The sequence below is a fragment of the Bos indicus genome, chromosome 2 (assembly GCF_029378745.1).
Source record: "Bos indicus isolate NIAB-ARS_2022 breed Sahiwal x Tharparkar chromosome 2, NIAB-ARS_B.indTharparkar_mat_pri_1.0, whole genome shotgun sequence".
NCBI classification, from domain to species: Eukaryota; Metazoa; Chordata; class Mammalia; order Artiodactyla; family Bovidae; genus Bos; species Bos indicus.
The window spans coordinates 61,599,150-61,613,363 of NC_091761.1; the positions used below are offsets into that span (position 1 = coordinate 61,599,150).

A 14,214-nucleotide genomic window follows, 5' to 3' on the forward strand; every position below is an offset into this window, starting at 1 on the left:
CAACACCCCACATCATTCTTGACTCCAAGGATTTATGGGCTTATTTGGTGCAAAAAGAGTGGGTTTTATTGCAATGAGCTCCTCTCTGAGGGATCGTAGATACCAGGCCCGTTCCCGTGCCCAGAGACAGTGAGGAGGAAGGCTAGGTTTCAGTTGGTGGGTCTCCGACCATTGAAAGAACCTCCCCCCAATGACAGCTTGACCAAACACTTGACTCCAGTGTGAATTCTCAAAGTCCATCTTCAAGCCATCAAAGATATAGAGGTGGTTCACAGTGATTCTGGGCCGAGATGGGGACCCTTCCCAGTTGGCTGACCGTAAATCCTCTCACCTTCCACCTCTTGAATCTGTCGGCTCTCCTCTGTGATGTATGACTACCTGCTGCTTCAGATTTGCCAACAGTTCCCACAGCCCTTTACCCAGCACAGGACCACTGACTTTCTTCATGTCTTGATAGCGTGGGATCCTGGAATGCTTCAGTCCTGCACTTGTGCTAGAGCTCATGGACTATACTGGTGTCCCAATATTATTGTGCTTGCACAAAGTTTTATAAAAGTCATGTGCATTTTAGTTTGCCACAGCCCCTCCCACTCATTTACTTCCTCGCTGGCATACAGATACCTGAGTTTGCCGACTATACACATTGAGTTGGCATCAAAATGTGTGCAGGCATGCATGAACAAACCACCTTGGCTGCTGTTTCACCAACCTGCTCAGACCAGCTTCCAGTTAAGAAACTGAAAGACAATTGGTCAGAGAAGGTGGCACAGCTGGAAGAAGAGTGTAGTTTCTCATGGCCATTTTATCTTGTGAACATTTTATTTCATATATATTTAAATTACTGGGTTTATGTGTTTTTTTCCTCCAAAAGATGCAAAGGAGCAACTCAACTTAATTTTCTATCCCTCACAATGCCTTATGTTCTTTGCAGATTAAATGAGTTATTAGTGTCATGAGGCCAAAAGTTCCCCACTACAAGGTTTTTTATTTCAAATTGCACAGATAAAAACCCATCACAAACTGAATTCTTAACTCTGGCCACTCAAGTATATTTGGATATTCATAAGAAAGTATAAAGGTGCCAGTCCTTTATGATTGCTTGGGGAAAAAAACACCAAAGTGTATTTCTTACTGAAGCTTGAACTATAAAATCCCACACCATGCTTTAAAAAAAAAAGGATATTTGTTCCATAGAAATGTTCACTTGTTTACCACTAGGGGAGGCTGTATGACTTCATGTTGCAAAGCTATTTATATTAAAACAAAACTGGAAAAAAAAACCATATAAAGGTAAAAAACAGCCTCTGTCCTTGCTTTTTCATGAGTGAAAAGGGGAAGTGTAAAAAAGTAAAATGCTTATGGAAAGCATAATCATTCATCTACAGACCAGAAATAAAATTTGCAACATCCACTGGATCCAAGAAAAAGCAAGAGAATTCCAGAAAAACATGTAGTTTGGCTTCATTGATCACGCTAAAACCTTTGTGTGGATCACAACAAACTGTGGAAAATTCTTAAAGAGATGGGAATACCAGACCACCTTACGTTCCTCCTGAAAAACTTGTATGCAGGTCAAGAAGCAACAGTTAGAACCGGACATAGAAAAATAGACTGTTCAAAATTGGGAAAGGAGTATGTCAAGGATGTATATTGTCACACTGCTTATTTAACAACTTATATGCAGAGTATATCATGAGAAATGCTGGGCTGGATGAAGCCTCAGCTGGAATCAAGATTGCCGGGAGAGATATCAATAATCTCAGATATGCAGATGACACCACCCTTATGGCAGAAAGTGAAGAGGAACTAAAAAGCCTCTTGATGAAAGTGAAAGTGGAGAATGAAAAAGTTGGCTTAAAGCTCAACATTCAGAAAACTAAGATCATGGCATCTGGTCCCATCACTTCATGGGAAATAGATGGGGTTACAGTGGAAACAGTGTCAGACTTTATTTTTTGGGGCTCCAAAATCACTGCAGATAGTGACTGCAGCCATGAAATTAAAAGATGCTTACTCCTTGGAAGAAAAGTTATGACCATCCTAGACAGCATATTGAAAAGCAGAGACATTACTTTGCCAACAAAGGTCCGTCTAGTCAAGGCTATGGTTTTTCCAGTGGCCATGTATGGATGTGAGAATTGGACTGTGAAGAAAGCTGAGCGCCGAAGAATTGATGCTTTTGAACTGTGGTGTTGGAGAAGACTCGTGAGAGTCCCTTGGACTGCAAGGAGATCCAACCAGTCTATTCTGAAGGAGATCAGCCCTGGGATTTCTTCGGAGGGAATGATGCTGAAGCTGAAACTCCAGTACTTTGGCAACCTCATGTGAAGAGTTGACTCATTGGAAAAGACTCTGATGCTGGGAGGGATTGGGGGCAAGAGGAGAAGGGGACGACAGAGGATGAGATGGCTGGATGGCATCACTGACTCGATGGACGTGAGTCTGAGTGAACTCCGGGAGTTGGTGATGGACAGGGAGGCCTGGCGTGTTGCGATTCATGGGGTCACAAAGAGTCAGACACGACTGAGCGACTGAACTGAACTGATATGTATAACTGAATCATTTTGCTGTACGGCAGAAATTAACACAACATTTTAAATCATTTATAGTTCAGTAAAAAAAAAAAATTTTTAATGGCAGTCATTACATTCACAAGGCTTAAGGCAGTAATTTAAGTGGTTAATCCCATGAACTCCAGAGTCAGCTGTCTGATTGAGGTATACAGCTAATACTCACTAGCTCTGTGACCTTGGGCAAATTTCCTCACCTCTGACATTTCAGTTACCTCACTGTAAACTGAGGTAATAATAGAACTTACCATTTAGGGCTATTGTGATGATTAAATAAGAACCCTTATAAGTGCTTAGCAAGTAGTTGGCACATAGTAATTAACTGCTTTACAAATGTTAGCTATTATTTCTGCCTGCCTGCCAAAAACATGCTTGAGAAAAATACATATACATGCCTTTCAGGATTCAAGGCTTTTGACTCCTCGGCTCATTTCTTCATTTAATCATAAGACAAATATTTACTGAGAAAGGCACTGGTGGGGGCCGGGGATGTATTAGTAACAAAGCCATAGATGTTTTTCCTGCCCTGAAGATTACATATTGATGGATAGAAAACATTAAGGAACTAATTGGCCAATTACACAATTACTATTGTGATTAATGCTTTGAAGAGGAAGCATAGGATATTATTAAAGCTATTACTGGCAGAAGTGACTGTCTGGAGGACAGAATTAAGGACCTCTGGAGGAAGAGCAGGCTATCTGAAGGAAGAAATATTTGAGGTGGGATGTGAACTGTGAGTACAAGTGAACAGAAGGTGGAGGGTAGGGTGGGAAGAATAAATGTTCCAGGCAGAAGGGAAATTACATGTGGGACAAAAACAATCCACAGGTTATTTATGGATAACTTGTATAACTTACAGGTTTCAGTTATTTCAGTGTTATTTCTCATTGACTTCATGACGAATGTTAGAGGTAGAAGTGGGTGGTTGTGTACAGGGCTTTGCTCCATGCACTCTTTCAGGAACTCCTGAATTCTCCCATCAGTGGCTCTCCCTTTCCCTGGCATCTCAGAGGTCTTTATGATACCCTCTATATGCAGCCAACATGCAAATTTTAAAGGTTACGGATCACCTGGAAATCAGGTTAAAAATGTAGATTCTGAGGCTTCCCAGGTGACTCAGTGGTAAAGAATCTGCCTGCCAATGTAGGAGGAGTCACAGTTTCAATCCCTGGTTAGAATTCTACATGCCACAGAGAAACTAAATCTGCATGCCATAACAACTGAGCCTGTGCTCTGATCCTGGGAACTGCAACTACTGAGCCAACATGCTGCAAGAAGACCACATGCCCTATAGCCCAGGCTCTGCAACAAGCGAAGCCGCCATAATGAGAAACCCATGTATTACCACTGGAGAGTAGCCCTCACTCACGGTGACTAGAGAAAAGCCCCATGCAGCAATGAAGACCCAGCACAGACAAAAACAAATAAGTAAATAAGTAAATGAAATTTTATGAAAAGCAAACCAATGTAGTTTCTGATTCAAGTTGGCCTGGGATTAGATATAAGATTCTGCATTTTTTTAAATTTTGTTTTTAAAAATACTACATATTTATTTAGGCTGTGCCCCATCTCAACTGGGGCACACAGGATCCTTGGTTGCCATATGCAGCATATACTTCCCAGACCAGGGATGGAACCCAGGTCCCCTGCATTGGGAGCGTGGAGTCCTAGCCACTGGACCTCTGGGGAAGTCCTAAGGTTCTGCATTTGTATCAAGCTTTCTGGTGATACTGATAATTGATGGTTTCTAGCCCCCACTCTGATTAGCCAGAGCAGGAAGAATCTCTTAGATGGTATTAGACAACATATATATTAGAATATATATATATATGTCTAATATATATATACATATAGAAGGTATTAGACAACCTAGCTGCTGCTGCTGCTAAGTCGCTTCAGTTGTGTCCAACTCTGTGCGACCCTATGGACGGCAGCCCACCAGTCTCACCTGTCCCTGGGATTCTCCAGGCAAGAACACTGGAGTGGGTTGCCATTTTCTTCTCCAATGCATGAAAGTGAAAAGGGAAGGTGAAGTCGCTCAGTCGTGTCCGACTCTTAGCGACCCCATAGACTGCAGCCTACCAGGCTTCTCTGTCCATGGAATTCTCCAGGCAAGAGTACTGGAGTGGGTTGGCATTGCCTTCTCCACAGCATATTAAATAGCAAAGACATTACTTTGCTAACAAAGGTCCATCTAGTTAAAGCTATGGTTTTTCCAGTAGTCATGTATGGATATGAGAGTTGGACCATAAGGAAAGCTGAGTACCAAAGAATTGATGCTTTTGAACTGTGGTGTTGGAAAAGACTCTTGAGAGTCCCTTGGACTGAGATCCAACCAGTCCATCCTAAAGGAAATCAGTCCTGAATATTCATTAAGTTGAAACTCCAATACTTTGGTCACCTGATGCGAAGAACTGACTTCTTGGAAAAGACCCTGATGCTGGGAAAGATTGAAGACAGGGGGAAAACGGGATGACAGAGGATGAGATGGTTGGATGGCATCACCGATGCGATGGACATAAGTTTGAGCAAGCTCCGGGAGTTGGTGATGGACACGGAAGCCTGGCGTGTGCAGTCCATGGGGTTGCAAAGAGTCAGACATGACTGAATGACTGAACTGAAGAGGTCCAGCACAGAAAGGCATGCATCATTTCTACTTAAATTTCATTGGTCAAAATTCAGAATCATGGTGCATCTTGGTGCAGGGGGCTGGAAAACCTAGTCTGGCACATGCCAGCAAAAAAGAGACATACACCTCCTGCCACAGTTTGCTGAAAAACTAACCACAAATGGGGAGTATCCCAGTATCTAGCAGAAGATCACCACTTTACAGAACGCAGAGACAAGAGAATATAGTATGTTTGAGGAATTTAGGGAAGTCCAGTGTGAATAGAACCTGGCAAAGGAGAGGGCCAGTGCCAGGTAAGTCTAGAGATGTAGACAGGCAAGGATCAGAGCATTCAAGACCTGGGAGGTGATAAAAGATTTTGGAGAGTGAAAAGTCATGTGACCATTGAACATTTGAAATGTGGCTAGTGCAACTGAGGAACTGAATTTCTATTTTATTTAATTTTAGTTAATTTATTCAATAATTTAATTAAATTTACTATCTACATGTGGTGTGCAGTTACCATTCTGGATAGCACAGCTCCAGGAATTGGGATCAAATGTTTACATGAGAAGATAACCAACAATACTTGATAATAAGTCACACTTGTTATATTGCAGGATAGACGAGCCAGTGGATGAAGACAGTCTATGCTGATGATATTGCAGAGTCCCTGGATCCAGCCATACCTGAGCCAATAAATTCCCTTGGTTACTTCAACTACCTTGAGTTGGGTTTTTTTTGTTTTTTTTTTTTTTTATAAATTTAAGTGCTATAAACAGAACAGTGTCTACATACAAGTGTTCAATAAGCATCAGATGTCATTTTTATCTCAGTGGACTTGAGTAACCACATAAGTCTTTATGGGTGAAGCATGCCTAGGATTCAAGGAAACAGAAATCCCAAACGCTATGTCCTGGTAGGTAGAAGATAACAGTGGTGCAGACTGCAGAATCCACAATAGCCAGTTTAAACAGAAAAGTAATTAATTCAAGAGTATCTGCTTACAAACCCTCAGGAGGCTAAGACTGAGCAGCTTTGAAATCTCCTGGGATTGCACACAGAAACAATCCAACTACAATGAGGAATTCTATGTACAGCCTGCCTCCTCCCCTGTTCTCTTCCTGATTAGATTTTTCTGGATGTGAATGTGGCTGGTGGAGCCCCAGATCCCATGTTCAGAACACAGCCATGTTGGGGTGTAGCTTTTCTGAGCAAAAGAAAAGCTGAGAATTGAGTCATCCTAGCTGTTATTTTGGGGTAGAAAGATTTGTATATGTGAGATTTCCCCAAATACAGGAAGGGTATTTAAAAGGTTTAAATTTGACAGATGACCACAAAAGTGAAATGTTGGAATAATGTAGACAGCAACCAAGGAGGAGTAACTCAAGGACATTTGTATTGATGTGACATTGCAGGAGCCAAAATATGAGTATTTTGTTGGCTTTTGGAAACTAGCCCCTACCTTACCTCAGCCATTAAGGAATTCAGTGCCAGGACAACCAGAGATGTGAATTATGCTTATCCTCCAGCTCCTTCCCATCCCCTGACATCATTCAGTGGGAGATCTCCAGACCAGAGAAATAGCCAGGGTTCTCCTGAGCCTTTTAAACAGTTGAAAAATATTTGTTGACAATTAATGGGTGCTTGGAAATAAAGGTATAAGTAAGGTAAGGTCTTTGATCTCATGGAATTCATATTCTAGTTGTAGAAACAAAACAAAAGATCTGATAGGGATGATAGGCATAAAATTGAGATAAAGTGATTGTGTTTGGGTGGCGACATGAAACTGGGTGGCTCATAAAGACTTCTCTGCTGAAATGACATTTCTTTTTTTTGTTTGTTTTTTAATGATTTTATTTATGGTTGTGCATCGTCTTCATGCTGCGTGGGCTTTTCTCTAGCTGTGGCTCCTCTTGTTGCGGAGCATGGGCTCTGGTGCCCACAGACCTCAGTTCTGCAGCTCCCAGGCTCGAGAGCCCCGGCCCAGTGGCTGTGATGCATGGGCTCAGCTACTCTGCCACGTGTGGTCTTCCCAGACCAGGGGTGGAACTCGCGTCCCCTGCTTTGGCAGGGGGGCGATTCTTTACCACTGAGCCGCCAGGAAAGCCCTCAGGTGTATTTTAGACTAGTTTTCCACGCTCCTATCTGGTGAGAGAGGCCTGGGAGCCGGGAATCCTCAGCCACAGTGCTGGCTCTGCCATCAAAAGCTCTGGGGCCTCTAGTGAGCGCCTGCCCCTCCCTCAGTCGTGTCTGACTCTTTGCCCACCAGGCTCCTCTGTCCATGGGATTTCCCAGGCAAGATTACTGGAGTGGGTTGCCATTTCCTTCTCCATGAAATGTCATTTCTATGAAAGATAAAGGAGTTGGTCAGGAGTAAAACCTTCCAGGTAGAGGGGAAGAACAGATCAGAGATGTATGCTAGACTGAGTTTTGTAAACCAGGATTGAGGAAGTTATTGAGGGATTTGGGGCAGGAGGAAATGACATAAGCTGATTACCTTTTACATCATTCTGGCTCTATAAAGATGTGGGAACAAGAGCGGAGGCTGGAAGACCAGTTTGTTGTTCAGTCACTAAGTCATGTCTGACTCTTTGTGACTCCCATGGACTGCAGCACACCAGGCTTCCTTGTCCTTCACTGTCTCCTTGAGTTTGCTCATACTTATGTCTATGGAGTCAGTGATGCCATCCATCCCGACTATCCATCTCATCCTCTGTGGTCCCCTTCTCCTCCTGCCCTCAATCTTTCCCAGTATGAGGGTCATTTCCAATGAGTCAGCTCTTTGTATCAGGTGGCCAAAGTATTGGAACTTCAACTTCAGCATCAGTCCTTTCAATGAGTATTCAGGGTTGATTTCCTTTAGGATTGACTGATTTGATCTCTTTGCTGTCTAAGGGACTCTCAAGAGTCTTAGGAAGGCCATTTCTATTCATTATAGGAAGATGACAGCTTGGTCCAGGGCGGTAGTGATGAAGACGAATCCTAGTATCCTGAGAGAAACTTCAGAATGTGATTTGGAGGCAGAGTCCGTGGGGACTTTTATTGGGTATCTGTGCTTGTGGTAAATTATCTCCAAAGATGACTGTAACCATTCTCTTCCATCCTACATGGCTTTTTGCTGCTTTTCTCATCAAGAGGTAGGGTTATTGCCTCTGCTGTGAGTGAACCCTATGAGTTTTTCTTTTTAGCCAACAGAATGCAATAGAAATGACATCTGGGACTTCAATATTGTTACCCCGGAAATGGGTTTCCATCTTGGTGGGTGTCCAGCCAAAAGACACAACCAAGCCAAAGATCAGGAGAGGGAAGGATTTATTACTTGTAGCAAGTAAGGAAAACACCAGGGATCTTTCCCAAAGCAGTGTCTCCCTAAACAGCACATTGGGGAAGATTTAAGCTAAGGCTACATGCATATTCATTAAAGGGCTTGAACAAAGAATTCAGCTTAGACCTTGAGCAGAGTTTACTGAGTCCAAGCTTTAGTTGACCAAAGTCATGAGGGTTAGAAAAGGTCAACATCATCGTCTTTTAGGTTCTAGTTGTTCTGGTGGCTGAATGTTGGAGAGGGTTTGAAATTCTCTAAAACAGTTCAACAAAGTGCTTCGAGCTAATCTTTACCATTGAAACAGAACTGTGAGTCTTTACAACTGATTTATTAACTTTGCTATTGTTACTTTCCTTGCCTGATAACAAGCTTGTTCTATTGTTCCCTTAAGGTCATTATTACTGAGACCTGTTCAATAGCAAGCACTGAGACCAGGCTTAGATCAAAAATAGCTTCTCTAGTATCAAAAATGCATCTAATACTTTCTAATTGTGTTGCTAGAGAAGACTCTTGAGAGTCCTTTGGACTGCAAGGAGATCAAACCAGTCAATCCTAAAGGAAATCAATCCTGAATATTCATTGGAAAGTCTGATGCTGAAGCTCTAGTACCTTGGCCACCAGATGCGGAGACGCTTTGGAAAAGACCCTGACCCTGGGAAAGATTGAAGGTAGGAGATGAAGGGGATGACAGAGGACAGGATGGTTGGATGGCATTACTGACTCAATGGACATGAGTTTGAGCAAACTCGGGGAGATGGTGAAGGACAGGATAAGCCTGGCGTGCTGCAGTCTATGGGTTCACCAAGAGTCGGACACAACTTAGCAACTGAACAACAGTCATATGAGTTCAGTTTGGAACTTCCAGCCCAGCTCAGCTGAGTGCAGCTGATATCAGGTGGAGAAGAGCCAAGCTGTCCTCTTTAAGCCTTGCCCAAATTCCTAACCCACAGAATTAGTGCTGTAAACCACTAAATGTGGGTGGTCTGTTAAGCAGCAAGAAAGAATTGAAAATGTGCTTTTTTGGGGGGTGGGGGAGGTAATGTAGCTAATGATTTGTCTATTTCAATGATTCTCTCTCCCCCTTCAAAGAACCATCTTCAGTTTTCTGATTAGAAGTTCCTACAGTCTCTTCCTTCCACTCCTCCAATATTCTTACGTTGGTGAAATAAAATCCAGAGTGGAGACATGAAAGGGGAAAAGTGAAGAACAAATATTCAAAACACAACCTGAGCACATGTGGCCATGGGGGAATAAATAGCACCTGTATCCTATCTGTTTCTTGGGCTGGTGAGGGCTACCAGCTGAATGGATGTGAGTCTGTTTTTTTTTTTTTTTTTTTCAGCATCAGCTCATAAAGGCTTGGGCTTTCCTGGTGGCTCAGAGGGTAAAGTGTCTGCCTACAATGCGGGAGACCTAGGTTCAATCCCTGGGTCAGGAAGATCCCCTAGAAAAGGAAATGGCAACCCACTCCAGTACTCTTGCCTAGAAAATCCCATGGACGGAGAAGCCTGGTAGGCTACAGTCCATGGGGTCACAAAGAGTCGGACACGACTGAACAACTTCACTTCATAAAGGCTTGACGATTTCCAAGCAACACAGGACCAGTTTTGAATCCTGCCACCATCATACGTGGACACTGGTCTCTAGAAGAGGCTGAAATTAGTACTCTCCATCTCTGAAGACAACACACAATATACTGTTGTTTAATCACTCAGTTGTGTCTGACAATACATACCAGGTCTCATTACATGCTGTGCAGGCAGGAGACTGGGTCAGCGGGGCCCTGGCCACCTTCACACAGGCCCTTGGCTGCCCTCTGCTGGACTTAACATTCACATTTTTTCAGTTGTTGATGACACACGGAGCACGCAACTCTTTGCTTCCCGCGGTAGCTGAGGATTGCCTCTTCCCAAGCTATTCTGGCACTGTGGGCTCTACTGAGACCTGTAGGTTTTTGCACTATTCACAGGTCATAGGTCCTTCCCTGGTGGGATCAGAAAAACCAATTTCTTAGTGTGTGGGAGAGTTCAGATACCTACTTTGTTAGTTTAGGTGACAAGCTAATTCTTTTAAATTACTGTTGGCAAACACACTTTGTACTCGATTCACAAGCACATCTATTCACATTCTTTGTGGACCAAGGGCTTAAAACCTGTAAGCCTTTACTCTCAGCTTCCTAATACATAAGGTAGAAGTGCCCACAAAGTTATCAGATGCCCTCCATCATTCCCAAAGGGGCTGCTGGAGCTGCTAATATTGATACAGGTAAGAATAACTCATTTTATTGGTAAAAGTATTGTCTGCCCCTAAATAAGGTCAGTGCTCTGGGAGAATCCACAGCCAGGACTGTGGTGCACGGAAGCTGTCCTTAGGAAGGTTTAAAGTCTGGACCAAATCACATCTTTAAATGCCTCCTTTGATGCTTCCTCCTCCCAGCATTTTTCTACAGATGAAGTTAGATTCTAGATCAAAAAGAACAGGAGAATATAGTCGAGGGAATGCATGTGTATTTTTGTAATGTGTATGTAGGGGGTGGCAATTTGGATATATATTTTTTTAAAAGCACATGAGGATTTAATACATCTAAGTATATTTAAAAAATTCTAAAGAAGCAAGTATTAAGCTTGTGAAAAGAATTCAGTACCTTTGAACACAATTGAGAACGATTATGAAAACTATGTGCTATTTGCTTTTTTTTTTTGCTATTTGCTCTTATATTAGAAATGGTGTTCATTTAGTTGACTCTCATCAACAGGTCACTTAAAATATGTTCACATTAAAGTTTAAAGGCCAATTTTAAAGCTAATCATTACAGTTGTTTTTAACGGCAGGCTCCTTGGTTTCAGGGACCCGTGATTGTCTGGGGACAGGGGTGGGGAGATGGTGGTGGTGAAGGTTCAGAGCTGACTTCACAACAGCTTCAGCTCTGCCTTCCTCTGGGCAGTCTTCAACTCCTACAGGGTAAATCAAATGTCTAGAGCAAAACTTTAGATTTAATGTACAGCATGGTGACCTCAGTCTTTAATACTGTTTTGTGTATTTAAAAGTTGCTAAACAGATCTTAGAAGTTCTCATCACAAGAAAAAAAATTATAACCATGTGATGAATGTTAGCTAGACTTATTGTGATTAACATCTTGCAATATATATATCAGATTGTTATGTCGTATGTCTGAAATGAATACATGTCAATTGTATCTCAATTAAAATAACCCCTCACTTTACCAGGATTTCTACAGCAAAAGAGAATATTCAGAGAACTGAAATAAATCGTAGGATTGTAGTTTTGTCTCCACCCCCATGATTAAGTAATTCCTGCTGCAGTACTGGCCCTAATTATGTATCCTCTCCATCTGTGACATTCTACAGTCAAACATTTAAAAATTCCACAGTCCTTGGGAGTGATTTTCACAGTGCTCCTTCCTACTTCTTTCTCTGTGTCTGGCTCCTTAATCTGACTCATTTGGGAGGCAGCTCGCACCTGCTTTCAGGAGCACAATATCCATAATCGCAACACACCAGCTTGTGTGTGCAGGGGGCGACGGGCGGGGGTGGGTTGGGATCCCCTGGGACAAAGTAGGGCTTTGCAGATGCTCTAGAGGGAGAGAACATCTGCACCAGAGCCTGGTAACACCTATTGCTCTTGAGCTGCAAAAAGTAAACCCGCAGTCTGGGCTGGAAGCCAGCCAGGCTCCAGGCAAGCTGCAGATGGCAGAATCCCCTTCCCCTAGCCCCCATTTTGGGTTTCCTAGCAGTTTGATTCTGCTGGGCCAACAAGTGGGGAAAGCTTTCTATAAAGAACTTGAGCTAAACTGGACAACTGGGTGCTCAAAACATCAGCTAAGACCACAAATTCTTTAAACGATCATAATGTTCTGTTTTCAGCTGTCTCACTATATATTCATTCATACTCACAACTGTCTACAACTGACTGGTATTAACTTATGAGAGGACAAATGACATGAGTTACACCCACAAGAAACACTCCCATAGAGAAACTGATGCTTTGTAGAATATTTGTAAAGTGGGGGGATTTCATGTCTTTCATCTTCCCTAAGTCTGAAAATGAAATCTTCAAGATAGGTTAAGTCTTCAGGACTGACTCTCATTTAAAAAGGTGATTTTAATTTACAAAAAGACAAAGTGGGTATATATTTGTAAACATTTATTCTTTTGAACTGAAAAAGGCTTGCATCAGCACACATTGTACAGCCTTGCAAATTGAAAAAAAGGTTCCTTGTTCATAAGTGCAATGAATCTTTGATGTCCAGTGATCCGCTGCAAACAATGAAAACACATTTTTAACCACTTAAGAAGTTTCCAGCACTCATCAAATGCATTTCCTCAGGTGACCAAAAAAAAAAAAAAAAGAAAAAATCCACAAGGAAGGGAAAGCAAATAAGTGGCATTTAGTTATCGGAGGGAGACTTAAAAAAAAAAAAAAAAAAAGTGGAAGTATTTTCCTGCCTAGAATGATTCCTATTCCCTTTTGAATCTAAGTGGTTTGATTAAGAGGTGTTAAGAACATAATTTACTTGACAGTGTTCATATGACCTAAGTGAATAAGGAAAGGACCCTATAAGGGAATTCTTTATTTTCTGGAAACTGTTTGTGTTTAGAGATACAGGGGAAGAGTAATCTTTTGTTTGTGAGCTCTCCTTCGTCACCTACTGGGCCCCCCAAAAGACAGTATGTAGTTTTAACTTGGCTACTCCACTCCTGCATTCTTATTCCCCCAAATTCTATGTCAGGTCACACTGTGCTGCTGGCTGCAAAAAAGAAATACAGGTTGCAACTGGTGGTACTCATTTTGAAGAATAATTTGCTGTACAATCGAGCTTTGGATCTGATACAAGAATTCAGAAATATAAAACAAAATAACTATAAAAGTTAGGAGGCATTTGAACAGCATTTCCTCAGAAAAAGCTGCTAACTCTGTATCATTCTGATGTGGATTCCTACAGTCATTTGGGGTGAAATGTGCATTTTTCCCCTCTTTGCTGGATCACTGGCCTGTCTTCAGAAGTTGTAACGCCATGACCACACATCCTAGGAGTCTCTATCATGTTAACAGAAGCTCCCGATACCAAGCCAGTTAAAGATGGGTGACGATGGGGGGATCACAAAAGGCCAAGGGTCTGAGGTGGCTGTTACTGAGAACTTGCCCTTTCCAAAATGTGAAAGTCATAGTGCTTCTTGCTTGTTCTCAGCTTAAACTTGTTAACCGAGTTAATTTGTTTCTTCAATGCATTCTGCGCAGCGGAGATGGAGGGGAATGTGGCTAGGACGGTGTACGTGGAGGCCAAGTCACTGGGTTTCGAGCGTTCGGGGTTGACAGTGCTGTCGCCACTGCCACAGCAGAGCGGGTGGCGACGCATTTGGGGCTGGGACTGAGGGTCCCGGAGCCACCGGATCTTGGCGCCAATTTTAAAGAGTTCCCCAAAGAGCTTCTCGGCTTCCATGCGAGTTATTCCATCTGGTAGTTCAGTAATTTCCAAGACCTTCCCAACAACTAGAATGGAAAAGGTAAAGAATTAATCCCTGTTACCAAGAGGTGGGCAGAATGTACTGCAGACTCAAATGACACAAGAAATGAACATAATTTTCTAAAACCATTCAAATCCACAGTTATACTTGGTATGGCCATCTTCTAAATATTTCTTACCCCCAAGCAAGGGGTGCAGAGAGGCCCTTGCCACCGGCCAC

General features: G+C 42.5%; 1 protein-coding gene across 13 annotated transcripts in view; it reads right to left on the reverse strand.

The window, feature by feature from the left end:
* Window positions 1-12,658: 12,658 nt before the first annotated feature.
* R3HDM1 (R3H domain containing 1) overlaps window positions 12,659-14,214 on the reverse strand; it is a 96,197-nt gene continuing 94,641 nt past the window's right edge. For 12 of the 13 annotated variants that reach the window (XM_019973488.2, XM_019973476.2, XM_019973454.2 and 9 more), the window contains one exon: window positions 12,659-14,020. In XM_019973488.2, the coding sequence (XP_019829047.2) occupies window positions 13,659-14,020 (362 nt within the window). In that variant the 3' untranslated portion in view covers window positions 12,659-13,658. The remainder of the gene's footprint in view (window positions 14,021-14,214) is intronic. The other variant, XM_019973481.2, reaches the window with a different exon arrangement.